General features: G+C 41.4%; 1 protein-coding gene across 1 annotated transcript; it reads left to right on the forward strand.

The window, feature by feature from the left end:
• The first annotated feature begins 22307 nt into the window (after nucleotides 1–22307).
• LOC127785478 (enoyl-[acyl-carrier-protein] reductase [NADH] 2, chloroplastic) lies at nucleotides 22308–26336 on the forward strand. Its single transcript, XM_052312937.1, has 13 exons — nucleotides 22308–22418; nucleotides 22972–23235; nucleotides 23691–23800; nucleotides 23878–23933; nucleotides 24029–24113; nucleotides 24182–24229; nucleotides 24354–24428; nucleotides 24525–24636; nucleotides 25071–25122; nucleotides 25200–25251; nucleotides 25352–25409; nucleotides 25649–25747; nucleotides 25839–26336. Exons 2-13 carry the CDS (start codon nucleotides 22998–23000, stop codon nucleotides 25967–25969), a joined length of 1116 nt encoding a protein of 371 aa, XP_052168897.1. The 5' UTR covers nucleotides 22308–22418; nucleotides 22972–22997; the 3' UTR covers nucleotides 25970–26336.
• The last annotated feature ends 224 nt before the right edge of the window (nucleotides 26337–26560 follow it).

A 26560-nucleotide genomic window follows, 5' to 3' on the forward strand; every position in this document is an offset into this window, starting at 1 on the left:
AAGGTACGTTGATACTTTCAGTTGTTTTCTGTATGGTAACCGAGTTAGTACGATGACACCTCCCCTAGTGACAATGGACAAATCTGGTTGCAAAAAGAGAGAAGGCCAACCAAATCTATTCAATATTATACATGGTAGATTTCAATGCTTATATTTGGAAATACAAGATATCTATCATCAGCATGTGCTTATGTAGATCGCATACATGCATTTTACCCACTGGAATGAAATGATTCCCATAGACCGGTTTACTCATATTGGTAAAGCCACTTGGACTGTTGAACATACCATGACCTTGCACATTACAATTTGTTGAATATATGAATACACATATACATATGTCAATATATTTTTCCAAGAAAAGATAAATCATACAGATATCCAATAAAAAATTGCTTGTTATATCAAAGGCATTGTGTCATATATCGACACCTACGACAAAATTGTATTTCCTGAAAATCACTCACTCTTCACTAATATGACAATTAATCTGTTACAAACTCTCTAATCATTTTTCCAATTTCATGTAGTACTAAACCTGGGCCAAACCATATGCATTAATATAAATTAAAATCATTCCATTTTGTCCCCCCCAGATACTGGAAGTATATACATCTAGTCTATGAGATATAAAGTTATCAACCTTTGGCTGTGTTTAGTTGATGGCAAAGTTTGGATTTTGGTTGAAATTGAAGATGATGTGACTGAAAAGTTGTGTGTGTATGACAGGTTGATGTGATGGAAAAGGACTGAAATTTGGATCCAAAGTTTGGATCTAAACACAGCCTTTGTTTTGCTACAAACTGATATCCTATCAACTTCTCTTTCCATTGTTCCTCATTCTCCTGTTGACTAAATTATTGGACTTTTTTTTCAACAACTTCCACTTCATCGGGTACATCCTTGGTAGCCATGACTAGAGTTTCTCAGTTCCTCTTCTAACCCTAGATCAGGAAAATTTGAGGATTCTAGCTTGGAATGATCAACATGACCATTCTTTGTTGTCCCGACAAAACTATTTGGTTGTTTCCCCTGAACAAACAAAATTGAGGAATCAAATTCAAATTCATCGATCCAAAAAAGTTCGGATCACTTTGTTAATAAGCTCACTATCAGTCATTGATATGGTGTAGCTAGAATTTTGACATGAATTATCTAAATCTGATCTGTTGGAATATGGTAAGAGGAAACGAGAGATAAAGAAAAGGTTGAGTAATTTTTCTGTATTATGTGTTATGAATCAATATATATAGACTTGTCTGCGATAAGGATGAAAGTATATTAGTGTGATTATGTGTACTATCAAATCCACGGGTGGCTTTAATAAAATTGGCCGTCGTTCTGTCACTGGCCTGACGAGAAATAACCACAAGCGGCTCATGGCTTACATGAAAATAGTATGCTGATTAAATCCATAAATCTGTGTTCGGTTAACGGATAGAAAGATGAGTATGGGCTGTAGGCTAACGACTCCTCTACGCAACCGCATAAATTGACCCCATCCCTGGCCGCTAGCGCCGTGTTGATCTATAGGGCTGGTGTGTTTGCAGGGATGATAACCAATGGATGGGGTATGACGCGCTGGTGGTGTTTGACAACCTTGAGCACCATGCATAGACCATCCAGGTGCTGCGCCTCCACCGCAAAACTTGGGCCTTCCTCAAGTCCATCTAGTTCCCTGGGTTCGCACTGCGCAATCTCCTCCGTCCCAACCAGGGCCCTGTTGTCCAGGTGCTGAGCGCCCTCATTAACTTCCTCTACTTCTAGAACCATATTATTCCCAATGTCCAGTTTGGTCATATTTGTAAACTCACTTGGAGCGCCCTCATCATAGATCTTGTATACGACGCAAACACGAGTCATTTCTACACCATTTGACATGTCAGACATTATAACATGATCTTTAGAGGATGGGTTTTCCATCCGTTTTCTTAGTATTCTTCTAATCTACATTGCTACCCAACTAACCTAGTTCCTGGTCTATCATGAATTTCAAGTTGGAATGAAATTGTTTTCTTCCCTCTGGCGACTTTTGATTCTATAAAGACCATCATATATGTACACCTCGTTATTGCCAATGGATTCGGTGAACTACAAATGACTCCAATATTATTTTTCTATACAAACTCTCCTCTCAAATTACAATGTGTTAGGCATCCTTTGCCATACACATAGTAAACTAGAGTATATCAATCATCATCCTTGTTCTCACAAACTCTAGATGACACAATGCAAGTAGCTATACCTTGCATTTACCAAATATGCCCTCACATATATTTATCACTTGAACACTATTGGCTAAAAATGCTTTACCCATTTTTATCACTGTATATCTAAATTAGTTATGTCATCAATATTATTATAGGAATTTTATTGTTATAGATTTGTGTATTCTACAATACACATATCATTTCGTAAATAGTTTGCACGGAGTATTTCCAGAACATTAATATTAAAAAAAAGCATGCAGAGTAGGCAGCTAGTGAGATGTCAGTGACCACATCTAGGAGTGCATGCGGCGGTGCCCCAACAGAAAAGGAGGTGACCGCCACCTCGCTGCCAACCCTACAGTGCGGCATGTCTGCAGTGCAACCTCCCCGTCCGATGAAGATCTCTGTTCTGCATGTCTGCTGAAACAACCACGCTGGTTCAGAGGAGGATGATGACTCAGATGTCGGCCACAGGATGATGACGGAGGAGGAGGAGGTTGCCACCAGATCAGTATGCCACCACCACCGCCGTCCCAAAGCATAGGCCCAAGCACGGTGATCCTCACTCGATATGTCTCTATTCTACAAGTCTCTAAGCCTATTGATGCTTGTCTACATTAAAGTAAGATCAAATAATATTATTGGTGTCGAGCACAACAAACTTCCGTGTTAACTAGTTCAAATTCCATACTAAGTTAAGTACCACTAAGTTAGTAAACTATACAAAACAATTTTACTCTTTTAGCGTTAAAGTTGTCGTTTAAAGGTCTAGCTTATTCAACATTAATGAAAATCGAATTCTTTGTGCCAATGTAGTTTGTTTCAACTAAATAAGCTTGTTAAATATATTTGAGTTCAAATATTAGCACCTGACATAAAAACTTAATACCACATATATATTCAAAGATACAAAAGAGCAAAAGCTGAATTCATACATTACAATCAGAAGATTTCTGCATATGAATATACATATACTTATGTCAATATATTTTTCCCAAAAAAGATAAATCACAAATATATTGTCTATATAGTCATCATATATTCAATAAAAAATGTTCTTGCTATATCATAGGTATTGTGTCAGATCTGGACACTTACAAGAAATTGGCCTTTTGTGAACATCACCCACACTTCACCAACATGACAGTTAGTGACTTACTAATTGTCTTATAGTATTCCAATTTTATATAGTATGAACCTTGGCCGAACCATATGGCATTAATAGAAATTAAAATTGCTCCATTTTGTCCCCTTGAAATTGGAAGCATATACATCTGGTCCTATAAAACATATATATAAGATATAGAGTTTCTAATCTTTGTTTTACTTCCACTGTTACCTCGTTATCTTGTTGACAAAATTATTGGATTTTGTTTCAACAACTTCCACTTCCTCAAGTATATCCTTGGTAGGCAGGGCCAGAGCTTGCAATTCCTATGGTACATCTTTATTTCCAGGATCAGGAAATTTTGAAGATTCTAGCTCTGAATGATCAACATGGTCATCCTTTGTTGTCCCTACAAAACTATGTTGTTGTTTTCTGTGAGCAAGCACAATTGAGGAATCAAATTCAAATTCATCGAACCGAAAAAATTTGGATTACTATGATAATAAGCTCAATATGATAATATGGTTTAACTAGAATTTCTACACGAGTGACCTACTGTCACGCCCGGAATTTCTATCCAAAATTCCAAACGCTTACATGTGTGTTAAACCCTCGTCCAGGAATCAACCGAGGCACACAATAACAAATTGATAATAGAGTACAAATAAATAACTATTTAATATTCGCAAATAATAAATTATTACAGAGGTAGATAGTTCCTCTCAAAGAATAACCTTCTACGCAGCGGAAAAATAAAACTATAACAAACTACGGAACAGCTATGGCGACTCCACTCCACAGGCATCTTAACCAGAACAAGCTCAATCCTTCAGATCATCACCTTCGCTGAAATACTCCTCTTCTGATGATTGAATATTGCAAGAATGAGCATATGACATACTCAACAAGCCACACAGCAAATATGCAAGTGCACAGGATAACAAAGGATGGCATAATATAGCTCATTTGCATAACAGCATTTAACAAATATTTAAGAGAATAGTAAAACAGTTGTATAATTAATCAATATTAAATAAACACCATACAACACACCCGTGTTGCATAGGCCCAACCTCATTTGAACAACCAACCCCAGTTGAACAAATTAAACCTCCAAACTAGGAATATACCATCCCAAACCAGGAGTTACATTAACTAACACCGTTACCATTTAATGTGTAATATGAGACTAATCACGAAAAACATTGCTCAACTCACCCATAACCGCGGGTACGGCTATTCGAATAGATTAAACTCTGATCAGAGGTGTACCACTGTACCCACAAGACACAATCCCACAACATGTTACCATGCGCCTTAGTACCACCACGGTACCTCGGAAAAGAACTGTGACAATACCCCTCGCACAACACTACTCACCACAGTGCACCGTTCCTGGATCATAATCCCCCCCCTCAAAACCAGAGGCAATGGACTCCCCAGCGACCCCCACGGACTTCTCGCCGCTTCACAGTCTGGCACACTATAATGAATCATGCTATACAAAAGATAAAGCCGTTGCCCACGCTGGCTTGTGGTTGGCACGGTAAATGTTTCACAACAGTAGCTCGTGAACCGGTCCTTAATTGTCATGAGCACAACCATCAAAACCATATGCTCACAACCCACCTTAACCAGGTTTTAATTAGCAATTATTTACCATCACACAATTAACCATCGTGAGCTACCATTGAATATAACCATAATTAACAAGAATAATATAATATAATTTATATTTAACCCCTTTAGTTAGCTAATGTTTCTAAGCATGGCTAAGCAAACATACATATGGCATTTAGCTGAACCAACCCAATATATAAGGTTCATGCTAATCACATTATAACCCATAGGAAAATAAGATCATCTTCGGCCATTAATTAATTGGGAAAAGGTTCACCACCCGATGACATTCGAAAATAATGCATAAGTTGAAATAAAACATTAGCTTTAAACGGGTTCAACATGCTCAAAGGGTTGTTTGTGATCTGTGTGACTTGCCTTGGGCTTCCGCAAACGCTTCGGAACCTTCCTCAACGGAAACACTCTCCTCCGGAACGTCGGAAACTAAAGCAATTAAACAAAAATCAACAAAACAGTACAAAAACAAGCATAAACAGTATATGTGGATATTTTTAACATGTAGATCTTGATTTTAGAAAAATTTAGCAACTTGAACCACCTGAAACGGATCTACGATTATTTAGTTATGATTTTCCGAAGATTTAATCTATTAGAAAAAGGGAAAAGGAAAAGATGATGATGTCATGATGACGTCATCAATGGTGGCCGGCTCGGATGGCGACCTCGCCGGAGCTAGGGTGGTCGGCCGGGATTTTGGAGGACATCTATACATAGAGAACGACGAGACGAACCCGTTGGTACTCACCAACGTGCCAAACGACGACCGACGGTGGCCGGCGACGAACGGGCGGCGGCGGTGGTTCGGTTGACCGGCGGCGACGGGGCTCCGACGGCCGGCGGCGAAGGCGGAGGTGCGGCCGGGCTTCTCGTCGCTCCCACGCACCTAATGGCGGTGGCGGCAAGCGGCGGCGACGGCGGAGACGGCTGCGCGGCGGCGCCGGAGATGGCCGGCGGCGGCGGCGAGGCTAAGCAGCGGCGGCGCGGCGGCTAGGAGGCACGGGAGAGGACGGGAGTTGGGGCAAACGAAAGAGGAGGACTAGGGGGTCCTATTTATAGCCTTGGATTGAAGAGATCGGACTCCTCCCGCAAGAAATCGATCTGGGAAAAACGAAACTCGGTTTTGGAGATAAACTCAAAAACGAGTTCGATTCGGGCAATATACTCAACCATTTGCTCCGATTCTTGAGGGGAAAGATAGAGGAGGATGTGGGGATAAAAACCCCTCAAAAGTCCGGACTAAAAGGGGATGAGGGATCGGGGCGGATTCGGAGGCGGAAGGCGGCTCGGTCGGCCGGCTCGGGCGCGGCTGCATCCGGCCGGAGGTGGAAGACCACCCTGACAGGTGGGTCCCACCTGTCGGCGGTTGGGGAGGGAAGGGCGGCTCGGCGGCAGCTGGGCCGGCTTGGGCCGGCTTGCCCGCGAGAGAGAGGAAAGATGTTGGGCCAAAAACGGCCCAACCACTTAAGGAAGGGTTTTTGAACTTTTTAATTAAAATAATTTGTGAAATGTTGTTCCAATTATTAAAAATACTTCCCTTGCTCAAACAATTCCCAGAAAAATCTAGAAAATAGAGGAGCAAGTGTAGTATTTAATAAAATTTTATCTAGCTCATTTTTATGTTGAAAATTTTCCTAAATTTTTAGAGTTTAGCTTGTAGGCTTTTAATTTAATTTCTAAAAATGATTTAAACAATGCATTTTTACATTAGACGATTTTTAGGGCGTGACACCTACCTTCATAAGCCCACTCGATTCCTTTGTTTCCTCTAGTAAGTTGCTATCGACCAAGGTGTTTTTACCCATTGCTTCCCTCTAAATTTGCTCTGCTGGAATAGAGGAAGAGGAAAGGAGAGATGAAGAAAAAGTTGAGTGATTTTTGTCTTATGAGTTATGAATCGATATATATAGACATGTGCGTGATAAGGATGAAAGCAGATTAACTAGCATGATTATGTGTACTATCAAAACCACAGGCGGCTCATGGCCTACATGAAAACGGTATGCTAATGAAATCCATTAATCTGTGTCTGGTTCTGTGAGCCAACAGTTGGATTGTAGCATTATCATAAAATGGCCCGTAGCCTAGCAGTTGTTAGCACCAAATCCAGCACACCTCTCACTCCATAACTTTGATACTATCCTTGCTCCCACAAAATCTAGATGACACAATGCAATAAATGTGCTCCACATATATTTACCTCTCTAACACCGTTGGCTAAAAATGTTTTACCCATTTTTAGCACAATATATATAAATAGTTTATGTCACTAACATTAATACAAGTATTTTGTAGTTATGAATCTGTGTATTCTACAAAACACATATCGTTTAGTAAAAAGTTTGCACAGAGTATTTCCATAACATTAATAGTTTAAAAAAAACATACAGACTAGGCAGCCGGCGATGTGTCTGTGACCACATCTAGGCATGCATGCGGTGGCAGCACAACAGAGGAGATGATCGTGTACCCTTCACAGTGCAGCCCATCCGCATTACAGCTTCCCCAGGGAATGAGCTGTACTCTGCATGTCTGCGGAAACCACTGCTCAGGATGATGTGGGTGGAAGGTTTTGCCACCAGATCATTATACCACCACCGCCATCCATAAGCCTAGACCCAATCTCGGTGATCCCGCAAGTCCCTAAGCCTATTATTGCTTGTGTACATTAAATTAATATCACATAATATTATTGGTATCAAGAACAACAAACTTGTGTATTAATTAGTTCAAATTTCACACTGAGTTAAGTACCACTAAGTTAGTAAACTGCATACAAAAATTTCTAAATTATTTTACTCTTTTAGCATTAAAGTTATGGTTTAAAGGTCTAGTTTATTCGACATTAATCGAATTGTTAATGGCCAGTGTAGTTCGTTTCAACTATAAGTTTGTTTAATATATTTAGTTCAAATATTAGCTTGCTACTTTAAAACTTAATGATAGAAATAAGATTCATTACATAAAAACAGCAAAAGCTGATTTCATACATACCATGACCTTGCACATTACAATCAGAGGATTTCTGCATATGAGTACACATATACATATGTCAATATATTTTTCAAAAAAAAAAAGAGAAATCACAGAGTTATTCTCTATATAGTCATTATATGTTCAATTAAAAAAAGTTATTGTTGTATGAAAGGCATTGTGTCACACGTGGACACTTACGAGAAATTGGCATTTTCTGAACATCACTCACAATTTTTATATAGTAATGAACCTTGGCCAAACCAAATGACATTAATATAAATTAAAATAACACCATTTTTCCCCTTGAAATTGGAAGCATATACTTCTGGTCTTATAAAATATATATGAGATATGAAGTTACTCACCTTTGTTTTATTCCACCGTTATCTTGTCGAGTTCTGTTTCCATTGTTCCTCCTTTTGTTGCCTAAATTATTGGATTTTGTTTCAATAACTTCCACCTCCACGGGTACATTCTTGGTAGCCATGGCTAGAGTTTTCCAATCCCTCTTCTACACCTAGAGCAGGCAAATTTGAGGATTCTAGCTCGGAATGATAAACATGATCATTCTTTGTTGTCCCCACAAAATTATCTTGTTGTTTCCCCTGAGCAAACAAAATTGTGGAATTTAATTCAAGTTCATCGATTCGAGAAAGTTGTATCTCTGTGTTAATAAACTCACTATCATTCATCGATATGTTGCGACTAGAATTTCTACACGAGTGATCTACCTTGATATGCTCACCGGATTCCTTCATTTCCTCTGATAAGTTGCTATCGCCCAAGTTGTGTTTACCCTTAGCTTTCTTCTAAATCTGCTCTGTTGGAATACAGAAAGAGGAAAGGAGAGATGAAGAAAGGTTAAGTAATTTTTCCGTCTTATGAGTTATGAATAGATATATTGGCATGGGTGAAAAGGATGAAGGTATATTGGCATGGTCATGTGTTCTATCAAAACCACGGGTGGACCATGCTTTACATGAAAATGGTGTGCTGATTAAATCCATCAATCTGTCTCTAGTTTTCTGAGCCAACAGTCGATTGTAGCAGTATCATAAAATCATTTTCTCGGGCGGAAAATGATTTTATAACTGCTTGCATTTCCAGAATATTTTCATACTTTTGAAACTGATCCCTCACATTCGGTTTGGGGATTCAAGGGAAGGTAGACAGATCTATGGCGGCGGTGAAGATGATGTCAGGTTTCTCCTTCCTAGACATGATGCCGACACAGATCGTTGCGGCAATTCACACCTACGGCCTCGCCCCTTCCACCAACCTCCGTGCGGAGGACATCCCCGACCCGCATCCTGACCTCCTCCCTGCCATCTTCTCTGCCTTCCTTGCCCCTGTCGTAGATTCCACATGTTGTGACACCCCCCCCCCCTCTCTCTCTCTCTCTCTCTCTTCCACACACACACCCCTACCCTCATCCCTGCCCACTAGTGCTGCGTCTTGGGGTAGTGTTTTTGCGGGGATGATGATTAGCAGATGGGGTTTGATGCAGTGCTGGCACTCGACAACCCCAAGCACCACATAGATGCCATCCAGGTGCTGCACATCCACTGCTTGCTCAAGTCCATCCAATTCCCAGGGTTCACACTGCGCAACATGATCTCTAGAGGATTAGTTTTCCATCCATGCCTGAGTAATTTCCTAAACTACATTGCCCCAGCTAATCTAGTTCCTAGTCCATACATAGTTTCACGTTGGAATGAAATTTTTTTTGCCTCCTTCTAGGTATTTTTTTGATTTTTTAAAGACCATCATATATGTATTACGTTGTTCTTGCCAACGGATTTGGTGAATTGCAAATGACTCTAGTATTGGCTTTCTCTACAAACTCTCCTCTCGTATTACAATGTGTTAGGCGTCCCTTACCATAGACATACTAATTAACTAGAGTATATTAATCATTATCCTTGTTCTCACCAACTCTAGATGACACAATGCAAGTAGCTATATCTTATATTTACCAAATATGTCCCACACATATTTATCACTCCAACACTATTGGCTAAAAATGCTTTGCCCATTTTTAGCACAATATATCTAAATATGTTATGTCATTTACCCATTTTTATAGTTATGAATATGTGTATTCTACAAAACACATTTGGTTTAGAAAATAGTTTGCACAGAGTATTTCCACAACATTGATCGATAAGAAAAAAGTGCATAGAATAGTAGTTGGCGAAGTGTTGGTAACCACATCTAGGCGTGCATGTGGCAGTGGCCCTAAAGAGAAGGAGGTCACTGCCACCTCGCCGCCTACCGTATACATAGTGCTACGTGTGTGCATTGTGCCCCTATGATCTGGTGAGGATCTCTACTCTGCATGTCTGCAGAAACTACCGTGCAGGTTCAAAGGAGGATTATGGGTGAGACGGTTACAGGAAGATGAGGGAGGAGGGGGTTGCCACCAGATCACTATACCACCGCCGTCGTCCCTAAGCCTAGGCCTTAGTGTGGTGATCCTCTCTCGCTATGTCTCCATCCCGCAAGTCCCCGAGTAGCAAATCACACTGCCCAGGGATAGCCAGATCCGGTTGCAATGGGGGAGGAGGGAGACCGGAGGACAACAACTAAATCTCGATCTCTGTTGCACCATCGGACACCATGGTCAATTGATTAGGCGTCGTCAGGACTCCTACCAAGCTCCATCTACCTACCACTATGCTTCGCAATATATTTCCCCAATGCTGCCCCAATATGACATGCAAACTCCATCTCCCGCTACTACTATGATATATCAATCAGAGAAGGAGGTGACTACCTAATCGATCATTCATGGTCTTCCGTGAAATAGCACAATCAAGAAGTATTGTGTAATTCTCAAAAAAAAAAACAAAAGGCTACATCTTTTAATGTTTTTCACATCTAATTCATGTTTATCATCCATTGATGATAAATTGGGCTAGCATTTATACTTCGCATATCTTAAAACCCAATGAACCTATTCATTAAGGGAAAGAACACTTGAAAGGTTATCACAAAGTTACTGCTTTTAAATATTAGCAACCAATGGATGGAGTACAGATCAATGGCCACAAATGCCCATGATAGCATATATAATGGCATTTATGACATAACTTGTGGAGTCCCAACTATTCCCCAATTGAGCCAAAATCAATTTCATATTTCGCCATCCACAACAGATTTGGGAGGAACACGCCATTCCTGACAAGATTGTTGCGGGGATGATGGAGTAGTCGGCGTGCGATGAATGGATCTTCATTGGTGCCATCACATTGTTAGGAAATGATAGGCAAACAAACGATAAAGAACAATAGATCAATCACAGAAGACACGAGATTTTAACGTGGAAAACCCTCCCAAAGTACGAGAGGAAAAACCACGGGCGCCAGCCAGCAAAATATCTTCACTATATCTAGGGTGGCTGGCCTTTATTAAGTGCAAATGAATTTGGATCACAACTCAACACACATCCCCCTGCCAAGGATCTATATTTTAGGCCGTACGATATACACAGTATGTATTGTAGAACTCCATCGAAGGCTATCAATTCCACTCATATTTTCAGTTCGAAAAGTTTACTAATAGATGGTACCTCTCTATATCATGATGTATTAAGTGTATAGGCATTGGTTCTAGTAATCCTTTGCAAGGATTTGGCATCAAAGGTTACCAGGGCATGATGACTCATGTAACAGCCTGCTCTCTAGAACCGCGCAGCCCAGACCATCCAACGGGCAGGGCCACTTACATATAGCACCCCACTTACAGTTTCATCCTCGTTTTCTATAAAATGATTAACCCGGAGATGATATGGTTGGAGGGACACACCCTTAGAAGTTGGTTCCACTCTTGCTAAACTAGCAAGGTGGTACTAATCATGGGCCACATTTACCACATCCTAATTGGGCCAGGATGTCAAATGATCCCAAAGCACTAATTATTAGAAATACAAGCTTTTGAGTTGAAACTCCAACGATCTAGGTAATGAGGACTGTGGTGACGTCCTCACCAATTGTTTTATCCATGAAAAACAAACAAGACTCACTTAGGCATGAGACACATGCCTAAATTTAGGATAAAACAAGGCACATGCCAATTGTTTTATGCCTATATTTCCAATCATAAAAAGTATTGCATATCTCACGCCTAAATTTCACTAATAAACAAGAGCTCACATGGGAACTTGTATATGATTGCAAGTACTATATATCGCATGCCTAAATTTCAATCGTAAACAAGTTCTTGCATCTAAGCTTATTCTTTTTTCTTACTACATTTGTTTGTTTGCGAGAATTTATTCTATGCCATTCAGTTTATCACGGGAGAATCCATTGTATGCCCTACAAAAAGATAAATGTTGCCGCAAATCAACAATTGAAATGACAATATCTGTAGAGTATGGGGATCGTTGGAACCAGGGTATACGCGAGATTGGATCAAGAAGACAAGGGGCATAGATTTATACTGGTCTAGGCCCTCAACATGAGTAATAACCCTACTCCAACTCCAGTTTATATGTATTATGGGTGGGAAAGTCACTTAGATTACAATGAGAAATAGGATGACTAGACTAAACCGTCGACTAGTAGTTGTCGAGAACAACCCGACAAGCTCTATTAGCGAATAGGGCGTTGGCTTCCTCCGGATTACTACTGGGTGTGGCTTTGACTATGGCTTTGTAACTTGATGCCCCTCCTGAGTGAGAAGGCCTTGTATGATGAGGGATGTTAGGTCCCGATCTTCCGATAGGTATTGATAAACAGTCGATTTGGGCGAAGTCGCGATACAACTCGATCCGGCTTCTGAACGAACATGCTACTGAACCCTGCAATCGCAGCACCATGTCTCCTCTGGTTATCAACCGTGCCGAAACCCGGTTGACCTCGCCGAGAAGGCTAATCCCTGCATGCGAATCGAAGAACACAAGCAAGAATAAGATAGATTGCAACACAATTGCAGATGAATGATTAAGCACTCGAATTTAGGGTTACACAAACCGATCTAGCGGCGAAATTGTTCTTAACAGATTAATCTAAGCAAAACCCAACTCTAAATGATGATGGCTACTGATTAAATATGATTAGGGACGTCCTAGGGTTGCCTTAGGGCGCACACCCCCTTGGGCTAAGCCCACGACACAGTTACAAGGCCCAAAACCCAAATCAGATTCGGACTGGATAAGGTATGTGATTTGTTTTGCAGATTCCTCGCAGCTTGGTAGGACTTTTGATGTGGGACCAAAACCATCTGAAAGTAGAATACATAAGCTTTCCATCAAGTACTCATGGGCACCGAAATTCCTTCTGGATCAGCGGCTAGGTCCGTTTGAAGTTGATGCTGTCAGGAGGCCTGAATCCGAATCCAAAACGTGTAGAACTTTATCTCTTGTCTTCTATGGACCAAAAGTGACGTTGTGAGGTAGAAGTACACTTGGAGGAGGTCTTGGTTTCGTCCCCAATCAACTTCTTTGGTCATCGATGCATTCGTTACGCTCGGTCTCTTTTTGCTTCGCCCAAGCAAGTACCTCTGCAAACGAAAACACACGAAACTCATTGTGTAACAACGTTTGTTCAAATATATAACAAGTAAGTCTATATATTACAAAATTTCTTTTCATAAACCAGTTCCACTTTACTTGAATTACCTGGAGTTGGGTCCATTTTGTATCCTTTCACGGACCTACTAGTGCTTGTGTGTACATGAGAGTAAGATCACATAATATTATTGTTGTTAGCGGAAACAACAAACGTGTGAGTTAATAAGTCCAAATTCCACACTAGCTTAAGTACCATTAAGTTACTAAACTACATAAAAATTAAAAAGAACTATTGTACTCATCTAGCATTAAAGTTATGGTTAAAGGTTTATTCCACATTAGTTAAAATAGAATTTTTTGTGGCTAGTGTAGCTTGTTTCAACTATAAGGTTGTTATATTTGAGTATAAATAGAAGCATGTGACTTGAAAACTTAATAACACAAATAAGATTCATACACACAAAAGAGCAAAAGCTGACTTCATATGTACCGCGGCCTTGCATATTGCAATCAGAAGATATCTTCGTATGATACACATATACTTATGTCAATATATTTTTTCCCTCAAAAAGAAAAGATAAATCCATATAGATAGTCTCTATATAGTCATTATATATTGAATAGAAAATGTTCTTACTATATCGAAGGCATTCTGTCACACATTGACACTTATGAGAAATTAACATTTTCTGAACATCACATTATATCTCACATATGTTTTATAAAACCAGGTATATAAGCTTCCTTGGTAGACATGGCTAGAGCTTCCAATTTATCTGATACATCGGAATTTCTTTCATAGATCTGGCAAATTTGAAGATTCTAGCTCAGAATGATCAACATGATCATTCTTGATTGTCCCCACAAAACTATTGCATTGTTTTCCCGAATTCAAATTCATCGATCCGAGAAAGTTTGGATATCTATGTTAATAAGCTTTCTATCAGTCATCGGTACGATGTTACTAGAATTTCTACAAGAGTGACCTACCTTCATATGCTCACTGGATTCCTTCATTTCCACTCATAAGTTGCTATCACCCAAGATGTATTTACCCATAGCTTCCCTCTAAATCTGCTCGGTTGGAATAGAGGAAGAGGAAAGGAGAGATGAAAAAATGGGTGAGTAATTTTTCCGTGAAATGAGAGTTATATCAATATATGTAGACATCTGTGATAAGGATGAAAGTATATTGGCATGATCATATGCACTATCAAAACAACGGGCATGTCATTGTTTATATGAAAACGGTCTGCTGATTAAAGCCATCATCCGTGTCCAATTTTTTTGAGCCAATGGTTCGGTTGTAGCAGTATCATAAAATTGTCCTTATGCATTCTAGCTGTTAGGCCTAAATCCAGCTTACTTCTCACTTCGTAATCTTACTAGTATCTTTGTTTTTCTTCTTTTAAAATGTTAGTATCCTTGTGGAAGATGATGTTCCTTAATTGTCCTTTTCTAGTTCAAAAAGTTACTAATAGATGGTATCTCTATTTGTCCTAATGCATTGAGCGTAGGTGTTGGATATAGTAATACTTTGCAAGGATCTGACATCAAATATGGCTAGGGCATGATGCTGATCCCACAGCCATAATGGTTGAAAACAAAAGCTTTGTAATGGTAACGAGGAAGGTGGTGACGTCTTGCTAATTGTTTAACCCATCACAAATGGCTCTTAGCCACTTTTCAATTTAGATCCCATATCAGTATAACGGGTGGTTTTGTTTAACGTGGCAATTTAACCTGAGTCAGCGTGGAACCCATGTGGCCCCATATATCAGAGGCCAGTCTTCTTCCTCCTCTCTCCCCTTCTCCCCTCTCTTCCCCATCTCTCTTGTGCTGCATCTTCGATGAATGCTCTGGCACCGGTGTGCTCGTGATGCCGCTCAGCCTCAGCTTGCTCTCCTCCGCCTGCATCTTCGCCGACCGTTTCCTCTTCTATCTTGTGCCGCTTTCTTCCTCCTAGATCCTTCAACTTTCTCCATGCTCGCGCCAAAAGATCGGATAGAAGAGCTGTAACACCCAACTGCCCTTCTGCAAGAATCGATTAAATCCCACCTAGCTCCTGCATGCCAGCACCTCACCTGCCAGAAAATCCAATAATTGCTCTCATATAGCCGGATTCATCCACCTCGGCGCCTCAACCACAACAAGAACACTAATCAAGAAAACAAGCATACACAGGGTCAAAAATAACAGTTACATAGAGCACTACATAATCTGAACCTAGTAACTGATCAGTCTAGAGAAACACCCCCAATCCACCTAGAAATCCAGAAACCACGAGTCCTGATTTTATAGGAGGTGGAGGAGAGGATTGGCAGTAGTAGGAAAAGGAGCAACAACGGACCGAGCACAAAGTTGTTAACTTTCGTATTTGCCACCGCACAAAAAGGCAATGGCACTACAAGTAGCAGGGGGAAGAAAGAAGCCGGAGAAAAGGGGAAGAAATAATAATAATAAGGGTTAATTACTTAATTGGATCCATGCCATTATAAATTTACTTAATTAGATCCATGCCATTATAAATTTACTCTTTTGAAATATTAGTACTACTATTAGGAGCGCGACGCGTTTCTTAGTATTCCGAGCGCCAAATATGTGTTAGTCCAGGCCCACCTCACCCCATGTCCCATTATCTCGCTCCCATCATTATCGGAGTAAACGATTTACTTCGATAATAGAAACAACTTCCCTACTTCCAATCCCACCCGATGTCCAGTCATCCCGCTCCCACTATTATCGGAGTAAATGATTTACTTCGATAAAAACAACTTCCATGATTCCGTTATATATTCTAATTTTCCCGTACCCAACCAACCACTCTCGCTCCCACTTCTTTTCCTTTTTTTCGGATATGAATCGATCCACCATTCCAGCCTGCAGATCAGTGACGCACCATGGAGAAGGACGGTGACGTCGTAGTGGTTGACGGCGGTGGCCGGTGGTGGTTGAGGTGAATGTGCTGCTTCGGGCTTCGTTGCCGGACGTCGGGCAGCACCTTAACTAGCAAGGAGGTGTTCACCTGGGTCAAGAGCAACAACTAGCGGCTACTCCATGTCGTCGACACTGACAGAACAAGCAAGTAAGGAAATGACACTCCGATTTACATCTACATACTCTCCTTTACCTTCACGCATGAAGCGCCAATTTGTTTTTGCAAATCAAATTAACGTGCAATCTCCAATATTACTTGATGGGCTGCACAGGTCCTATATTTGCACATCATGCTCCATGTGGCTGGTCACAGAGGATAGGGTGGAGTCCGCCAGTGATGGAGGTTGTTTGCTATTTTTCTTTTGCTCATCGTCTCTACAACATGAACAAGAATGTTTTTACATTTTTTTTCATGCTTGCTAGATGATGGATTGTTGCTACTGCGCAACGTCGAGCCCATCTCTATACCACGCCGCTACACCCTTCCATGATTCCATCATCGACTACCGCTCGGCACTCGGTTGCCCTCTCCACTACCTGTCACAAGACACATACCAACCTCTCCATCCTTATAGCAAGATCCAGCAAAACCACAAATTGCCTAATTTCACGATGGATTTTTGGCCGAATCATTTTTTTTTCTATTCTAGTTTGATTCACCTATGAATAATTTTTATCACTTATGTGTGATTGAGCCCGTAATTTTTTCATTTGTATGACCATTTTGTGATACAGATTAACAATACTCTTAGTATCATTTTTTACTCTTATACTATATATTGAACACATCAGTAAACATGTTACTACATTGTTGCTACGAGATCATAGGATATACCGAGAGGAAGGTGGTAATTATTTTACTCGCAGACCACGAAGTCTCAGTTTTTACTCTTATACTGTGTATTGAACATATCAGTAAACATATTACTACGCAGTGGTACGAGATCATGGCTACATCGAGAGGAAGGTGGTAATTGTATTACTCGCAGACTACGAAATCTAAACAATATTTATAGCACTTACTAGCGTAGTAAGCTGGTAGTAATTCTTTTACGACCATCTAGAAGTGGTGCCGTAAGATATGTGGGCATCATGCAAGTAAATTTGTTACTTTGAAAGGGGCATTCATGCGAGTAAATTTGTTACTCTGGAAGAAGGAGCAGATGTGGGAGGCTGGGAGTAAATGGAAAACTCCACGGAGACACTAGAAAAACAGAAAACTCGGAAAGAAAAACTAGACAGTAAATATTTTACTAAAACACGAAAATAGAAAAACTGGAGAGAAGGAAAAAAAAAAGGAAAAAGTCTAGATGGTTAATATTTTACCGGGCCCTTTGATGAAGCTTGGATAAGATGGAAAAGAGAAAAAAAACATGGAAGGTGGGGTGGTAAAAAACGAAAAAAAGGGGGAAACTGGGAGGAGGGAGCGTTGTGCGGTACTTGGCCTGGAAGGAGGGAGCGTTGTGCGGCACTTGAGAAAATATGGGATGCGGAGTAAAGGTGAGGTGGTAAAAAACATGAAAACTGGAAGGAGGGAGCGTTGTGCTGCACTTGAACTAATATTCCACGCGCAGCGCGTGGGCTAGCGCTACCATTGAAATATACCATTATTATTCATCTATTTGGATACATGCCATTATAATTTCATTTCTAATCTAAATATCTCAATACAAACCTCTTCCATGTATTTCTCAAAATTTGGACCAAATTAATTACCATCGTCTTCTTCCTCCTTCCTTCCTCTCTCTCTCTCTCCAAATATGTCAGAGGTCAGCGGGGCGGCGCTAGACAACTCGGGCCAGAGGCCAGCAGGACGGCACCGGACAACACGAGCTTCGGGAGAGGCATCAGCCAGCGGCGGATTCACCGCCCGGCCAGCACGGGCAGCTGCCCGGGCTCCGCGCGTGCGCCACCAATTAGATCAAGTGAGTGCTTTTTGTTAAAATCCATCGATTTTCTGACTTCAACATAATTAGAAGCATGCATACTGGCAGCTAGCCTTGCAGCACCGTGGCATGATGCAATTAGGCCATAGCCATTGGTTGGTGACTTGCCTGCTTCACAATGGATTGACATGATCCACTCAAGTAATGAGCATATATACGTCCATTTTTATAATAAGATCAACTTAGTTTTTCAACAAGTGAAAAATTATATTCATATTAAACTATACTATGCTTTTGTTAGAAAATTGTTTTATCTTCAATTGCCAGTAAAATAAGCATAAACATTATATAAGTGGGTACCGATTTTATCATTTTATTTTAGATATGTCCAGACTTCACAAAATTCCTAGCTCCGCAGCTGGCATCAGCAACAGATCCAGAAGACCGACAAGATGTAATGTGGGCATCTGTCGGCGGAGAGGGAGGACGAGTTGCCTCCGAATCCAAGAAGCCATCACCACCGTCCCTCGATGCCGCGCCTGCTTGACAAGGCACCGTTCTTCCTCTGCCAGCAACGCTGCCGACCACGCAGCTCTACCTCCGCCAGCTATGCCACCGTGTGTCCTACCAGCGCTCATGGACCAGAACGATAGCCATGCTACCTGGTGCCCGCCACCTCAATCTGGACCGCCAATGCATGAGTGTGATGCTGTCTTCCCGTGGAGAAGATGGAGGAAAGAGGCAGAGGTGAGGAAGAATGATGAACATGAGGGTAATTTGATACAAACAAATTTATAAATGCATCTAAGGAGTAGTGGCATATCTTAAATATAGGTAAAATTATAATGATATCGATCCAAATAGTGAAATAATAATGGCATTTATCAAAACATGCAAATTTATAATGGCATGATTCCAATTAACCCACAAGAATATGGCCGCTTACTCATAGGTGACAAGGAATTAGCGTTGAATTAGTTGAACTTTAACTATTATACAAAATTTAAAAATATATTTATCGATGTTTCAGATCACGATTATGGTATTTGCATAGTATGTGAATTATTGGTACGAGAGTATATGTGAGATTGAGGTAAAATAAACAGAGACAAAGATTTTTATAGGTTCAGGCCCCTTATTCATCATAATCAGGTAATAGCCTTACTCCTGTTGGCCGAAGCCAGTGTACAATATTTAGGATAACCGATCTAACTGTCATCGACTTGACGTCATGGAACACCAACACGTAATCGACAACGGGGTAATCTTTCTTCTCGAATATGGACTTGGTGAGATCAGATATAGCGCTAGATCCCTCTTGTAGGCCTCTATAGACGCTAGATTGGGTTTGTCTAAACTAATCTCTGATGTTGATATCTGGTGGCGTGTATTGGTGTCTATTCTAATTTGTCTTGGTCTGTCCCTCCCCCTCCTCCTAGGGGTGTTATATTTATATCCACATATGTCTCTTTGTCCAAATAAAATTAGGGAGATTAATATGAATACAATCCGAGTAGTCCTGTAAAACGCTACTTGTCCTTTCTTATCCGAAACTCATTCTATATACGAGGTATGACTTCGTATAAGACTTTGGTATATGGTGGACACTGTCGAGCTTAATCGATTACTATTAGGTATGTATTATCCATAACCTGACAATATTTATTTGTCTTTGTAAAAGAAGTTTTTGCAAAATTAAATATGCACGTTTAACAGCCCAAAAAGACACTGGTTGAGAAAGAACGAGGTAGCTAAGCCGTTAAGTTTAGTAGAACACAACCTAAATTAGACAGGGAACCTACTAAAATGTCCAGCGACTTATCCAGAAAATCTTTTAATACTAGGGCTGATCTTCCATATAAATCGAACGGTTCATCGCAGCAGGAACCCTGAACAATTAAACAGAAGTACAGGATGTTTTCTGAAAAAATCGATGAGGTGGCACGCTAAATGTCCAGCAATCCACGCTGTTTAAGTAAACTTTAAAACAATATAATAGGAATTTAGCAGACGAGTCTAGGGCCTAAGCCATAGCTATCTTAGGCCGTCTCCACACCGAAGACATCATTTGTTTGCATTTTCCTTTCAATGAGTTTTGGTAACTCTGAATGAATTTCAACAAATTTTGAAGGAGGTGCACACTTCGAGCAATCTGAGGATGATCGTGAAATTTGTTAGAAATTTGCAAGATTGCGAGGAAGGGAAAAGAAAATATTGAGTATGTAAAATGGGATGAGCCATTAGCATGGAATTAATTACATATCAATTGTTTTAAACTTAAAAAATAGATCAATATGATTATTTAAAGGAAAAGTACGAATTACCCCCCGAACTATCGCGGTCGTCCGAATTACCCCCTGAACCACAAAACCGGACATTTTTCACCCCCAACTATACAAACCGGACGAATTACCCCCGTCGACCTAATCCGCGGTGGTTTTGGTCTACGTGCCGTACACGTGTCAGTCCAGTCAGCATTCTATTTATAAAAAAGTGGTGGGGTCTACCTGTCATACTCTCTCCTCTCTCTCTCACCCTCTCACTCTCTGTCTCTCTCACTCATCCTCTCTCTGTCAAGCGGCGGCGGCGCGGTTGAGGCGAAGACGGAGCGGGCGCTACCGACGGCGGCAGGTGGCTGAGGCGGAGGTGGACCGGGCGCTGGCGGCGGGACGGGCGGCTGAGGCGGAGGCGGAGAGGGTGCCGGCTTCGATGAAGGCATCCCAGTCGCCGCCACCGCCGCATCCTCGCTACCCTTCTCTTCCTCCGCCCCCGTCGCCACCGGCTCCTCCTTCGTTCACCCCTGTCGCGGCTGACCACCAGCCGCAGCAACCACCTGGCACCGCCCGCGCTCTCTCCGCTTCCGCCTCAGTCGCTCGCCCCGCCACTAGAGCCCGCCCCGCCTCCACCTCCGCCACCCGCCGCCGCCGCTAGCGCCCGCTCCGCTGCTTCCGCCGTAACCGCCTGGCGCCGCCCGCTCCATCGTCCGGTGCCCCAAGGCCGAGGCGGCTACTCGTCCTGCTGCTCGGCTTCCTGCTCGCAGCTGCCGTGGCGCCGACTTGCCACGCTCGGGAGGCGCATCCGTTGCCGGCACTGGAGGAAGAGGAGGTGGTGGTGGCGGCGGCAGGAGGGCGGGGGTGGCGCGGGCGTGGGCGCTGCTGCTGGCGGAGGAAACAGGCGTGCGCCGGTGCGGCACGAGCTGTCGCTCGACTTCTACGCCTCGCCTCCTCTGCCCCCACGCTCGCCTCACCGTCGCGCTCGCCTTTCTGCCCCCTCGTCTCCTCCGCCGTTGCCTTGCCTCGCCAGCGCCGCCGCCTCGCCGCTGCGTCCTCCACCGTGCTCGCTACCTCCGCCGTCTCCGTCTGAAGGATAAGAGAAAGAGTGTATGAGAGATAGAAGAGAGAGAGAAACTGACAGGTGGGGCCCACCTATTTTTTAATAAATAAATTGCTGACTGGAGTGCCACGTAGACCAAAACCATCGTGGATTTAGTCGAGGGGGGTAATTCGTTCGGTTTGTATAGTTGGGGGTGAAGAATGTCCGGTTTTGTGGTTCAAGGGGTAATTCGGACGACCGCGATAGTTGGGGGGTAATTCGTACTTTTTCCTTATTTAAAATAGCATTTCTATATTTTTTCCGAATATATAGGATAGTTTATTTGGAAAACACATGCGTGAAAACAAATATTTTTTTTCTCTCGATCTCCTCCTAGCGAACTCACGGCTCCATCCTTTCGCTTTTCTGAGGAATAAGCCAAACGATATATTTGCAAACGAAAAAAAATTGTGAAATTTTTTTTATATACATATTATTAATGATATAAAATTAAAGGCTGAAAAATAAATTTCGATGAAAAAAATCTCAAAGAAAATTTAAATTTTGGCTGATAAGTATAAGCGAAAAGATGGGCTGTCAGCCCCCTAAACCCCCTGGCCCCACCTGCCAGCCAGCCAGCCGTTTCCGTCACTGTTCCAACCAAACCCAAACCCCATCATCTCCGCCGCCACGCCTTCTTCACTCTCTTCCTCCCTTCCTCTCCCATCAAGCCAACACACAGAGGGAGGAATCGGATCGGATTGGATCCCACCCCACCCCACCCCGCGCCGCCGCCGCTGCCGCTGCCGCGTCCTCGTCCCGAATCCTCCGGCGAGGTAACCACCTCCTCCCTGCGCCCGCATTCCCCCCGCCACCCCTTTCTCTCTACCCGCTCCGCCGCCGTCACCTTTCGCGCTCGCGACGAGGTTTTCTACGCGGAAAACCCCCGCCGAGGCCTCTTCCCTGGGGGAATCAGTGCGGTGCGGAAGCCAATCCGGTGGGGGGGAGTGTTCGCTGTTCTTGGCTGGCAGAAATGGGGAATCGGGTTGTGTTGCTGCGTCTTGTCTATGCTTTTGCCTTTAAAGGCGATGCTTGAATTTTAGGTTTTATTTATGATTTTTCTAGGACATCAGCCTGAGCAATCGCAATCTCTTTTTTTTTGTTTTTTAAAAAAAGGAATTTTATGGGAATGCTCCATGCAACCGAGTTTTCAATAACTTATGCATATACCGAATTATTCATGATTTTCAACAACTCCAATTTTAGTTCTGTTGTACGGCATTTGTTGGCATTGACCCGTAACAGTCAAAATTATCAGAAACAGAATAGATTGATGCCCCCATGCTCTATCAATATACATGTTGTATATGACATTTAATCTTATTGCAGACTGACCTTACTCTACATAAGGGACGATGGGCGCATCAGTGACTACTGGCTTGCAGATGGCGGCGGCACGCCCTTGTATCCCAGCTTGCCAACGCCTGCTAGGGTCAAGAGCAGCACTTCCTTCATTTGCAAGGGCGCTTAGTACCCAAACTGGCTTCGCAAGCTGCAGAAAAACGGCATCAGCAGGGCCGTTTGTTTCTCTGAACCACAAGAGGTTTGCCGTGAGGGCGATGTCTGCCCATGGACTCCCCATTGATCTCAGAGGTAAGCTTTATGCCTCAGTTAAAACTCAACAAAAAAAAAAGTTCTTTAACTCGATTTTGGAGCTATGATATCTAGACAAGATTTTGAATGGTGTTTATTTTCGTCACTCATCATGGCTAAAAACATTTTAGTGGTCACTAATTTCTGTTAGTGCTGTATTTTAGTATGTTAATGGGCTTCTAAGATGTATGCCATAAAATGGACTACCTTGATGCATTATTGAATCATCTGTTAAGTCTGTTAATAATTATCTGTAAAATTTTTACTAGTATTAAACATGAGTGAACATGGTTAACTCTTTTGGTATTGCCTTTCTATATATGAGTGACGCATGAGGACTCCTCACACACATAAAAAGTGCTACTAACTTGTTATTACTGAAGGAAATGTATAATGTAGCACAACCCAAAAGATATTCAATTATGAAGTCTCTAACTTGTTGCATTTTTTTACAGGTAAAAGAGCATTTATTGCTGGAGTCGCTGATGATAATGGCTACGGCTGGGCAATAGCAAAAGCTCTTGCTGCAGCTGGTGCCGAGATTCTTGTTGGTACATGGGTGCCTGTAAGTTGATCTCATTCACGAAGTGTGTCATTATAGATGTTCTGGTGAAAACACTCAAGTCTTATTCTCATCTTCAGGCACTGAACATATTTGAGACAAGCTTGAGGCGCGGGAAGTTTGATGAATCACGAAAGTGCGTTCTTAAGTGTACTTGCAGTTATTTAATGTTTTATGTAGTCCATTTCAGTGTCCCATGCTGGAATGATTATCATCTCCATGGTGTTGCAGGCTTCCTGATGGATCTCTTATGGAGATTACAAAAGTCTACCCATTGGATGCAGTTTTTGACTCTCCTGAGGATGTTCCTGATGATGTAATGTTCATCATTTTCTTTTTCATGTCAACTCCTGTTCTGCATTCTGAATCGGTCGTCTCGTGTAGGTTAAAGCAAACAAAAGGTATGCTGGATCTTCAAACTGGACTGTTAAGGTAAGCTGCAGTATGTCTTTTTTGCCATATTACTTGGAAATAGATACTTGTGAACCATGAGGATTACTAATTTGTACGATCCTCCCAAGTTCCAACCCAAGGCCTAATTTGTCTAAATTCATAGGAAGTTGCTGAAACTGTGAAGAATGACTTTGGTACCATTGACATCCTTGTACACTCTCTTGCGAATGGTCCTGAGGTATTCCACTATCTTTTTTCTTTCTTTATCTCATTGTCATCATCTGGTTATCCTCATCAGCACTAGCATCTAATTTTTCTTATTTTCTGCTCAAAGGTTAAAAACTCTTTGCTAGAGACATCAAGAAAAGGGTATCTTGCTGCAGTTTCAGCATCTAGTTACTCTTTCATCTCTTTACTCCAGCACTTCCTTCCTATAATGAATCCAGGTATCAAACAATCTTTGCTAGTGCTCTGTAACTATTATTATTTTCTGTTTTTGTTCAGGTGTGGATTTTTTAAAAACCATGCTAATTTTTCATACCACCAGTTGTATTGTATAACAGTACTTATTTAATGACAACACATTGGCGTGCAAGTGTTGGGCCTTGGCTTTATCCAAGAAATTACTTGCTGCCAGTCCTTAATATCGTCAGATGGAAAATAATTAGCGTACTGCTGGTTATTAACTCCTGGCTATTAACTTGTTTGCCATGTGCTTAGGTGTGGAAACTGTGACTGGCAATCAAACAAGCCCTATGGGCCTTTCTCATGTTTCATAGATATATTTTGTTGTATTTATTTAGGTCAGAATCTAGTTGTTCTAGTTCAAAAGTCATTGCCATTTCAGCACTGCTTCACGGGACATGTCACTGATTTGCAGGGGGTGCTACTATATCCTTGACCTACATAGCTTCTGAGAGGACAATTCCTGGGTGAATACTCTCTCAATGTTTATCACTTCTAAATTGTGAGTATTATTACTTATGTTTTGTTTTTATTGCTTTTCTAGATACGGTGGCGGCATGAGCTCAGCAAAAGCAGCACTTGAGAGTGATACAAGAGTATGAACTTCTGTGTGAAGTCGTGCATATTTTTTATTAAGATCCCAAATAATGCTTGGTTTGCAAATATTTACTTCTGGCCATTCTCTTATCCTTGTAGGTTCTAGCTTACGAAGCAGGTCGAAAAGGCAAGATCAGAGTGAATACCATATCAGCAGGTATCTTACAGGAATTAATCTTCTTTTCATAAGAATAAAGTCTCATAGAAATTAACCATTTATGCGTCATTCAGGCAGCAATAAGTTCAATCCCAGATGTGTATAATCCTTTTATATGATAATACAATTTCATTTGCACTTGAATCCTACATGCTATTTCATTATTCAATGTATGGGTTTTGAGGACATCTGTTGTAAACTACTTGGTGACATTACATGCCCATATCCTGTTTCGGCAGGTCCATTGGGAAGTCGAGCAGCCAAAGCTATTGGTTTCATCGAGAAGATGATAGAGTACTCGTATGTGAACGCACCACTGCAGAAGGAACTCTTGGCAGGTCGAAATTACCTTCTTTCAGTTTGCCTCTATTGGGATGCCTATTTATCCACCGAAGGTCACTTATAAAGCTTTATTTATATGTTCAACAGATGAAGTGGGGAACACAGCAGCATTCTTAGCATCGCCGTTGGCATCTGCAATCACTGGATCAACCATCTATGTTGACAATGGGCTCAATACAATGGGACTTGCACTTGACAGCCCTACACTATCCACATAGACGTAAACCATTCTCCTGGATGGTTCCCTTTGGTTGCAGATGGACATTAGGCCCCAACTGAAGCTCAAAACCAGATGTTGATATGAAAATGAGAAATATGGTAGTTTGAAGATGCAGACTTTCTAGAAAGTTGAGTTCCTGGGTTTTCTTCATTTTGGTCTATGCTAGCAATGAGAATTAGCATTGTAGGAGTACAGTTTGTTGATTTTTCTTATGTTAGTCCTAGCCTCCTAGGATCTGATCTGAAGAAAGAGAATAATGGAAGGAGAAAAGAACATGAAATCAACGTTCTGCCCATTGCGTTGTTACTTTTTCGTGTAGTGTTATCTCTCACTCGGGTTTTATAATTATAATCAAGTTGTAAAAATCTATAGGTATTATAACGTGTGGTATATGATCACACAGGTTTTTATTATTAAGACCCTTGATTAGATTCTGTGTATCTGAAATATTTTTTTAAAAGCAATAAAGAGTTAAACTTTTAATAATTAAAAATTTCATATACCCTCTATGTTTTAGAAATTTAAGTAAAATTCATGCTCAACATAAATAAGGGAGGGATTTTCTAAAACTTTAGAACAGTTAGGTTAT

Source organism: Oryza glaberrima, chromosome 9 (genome assembly GCF_000147395.1).
Source record: "Oryza glaberrima chromosome 9, OglaRS2, whole genome shotgun sequence".
Lineage (NCBI taxonomy): Eukaryota > Viridiplantae > Streptophyta > Magnoliopsida > Poales > Poaceae > Oryza > Oryza glaberrima.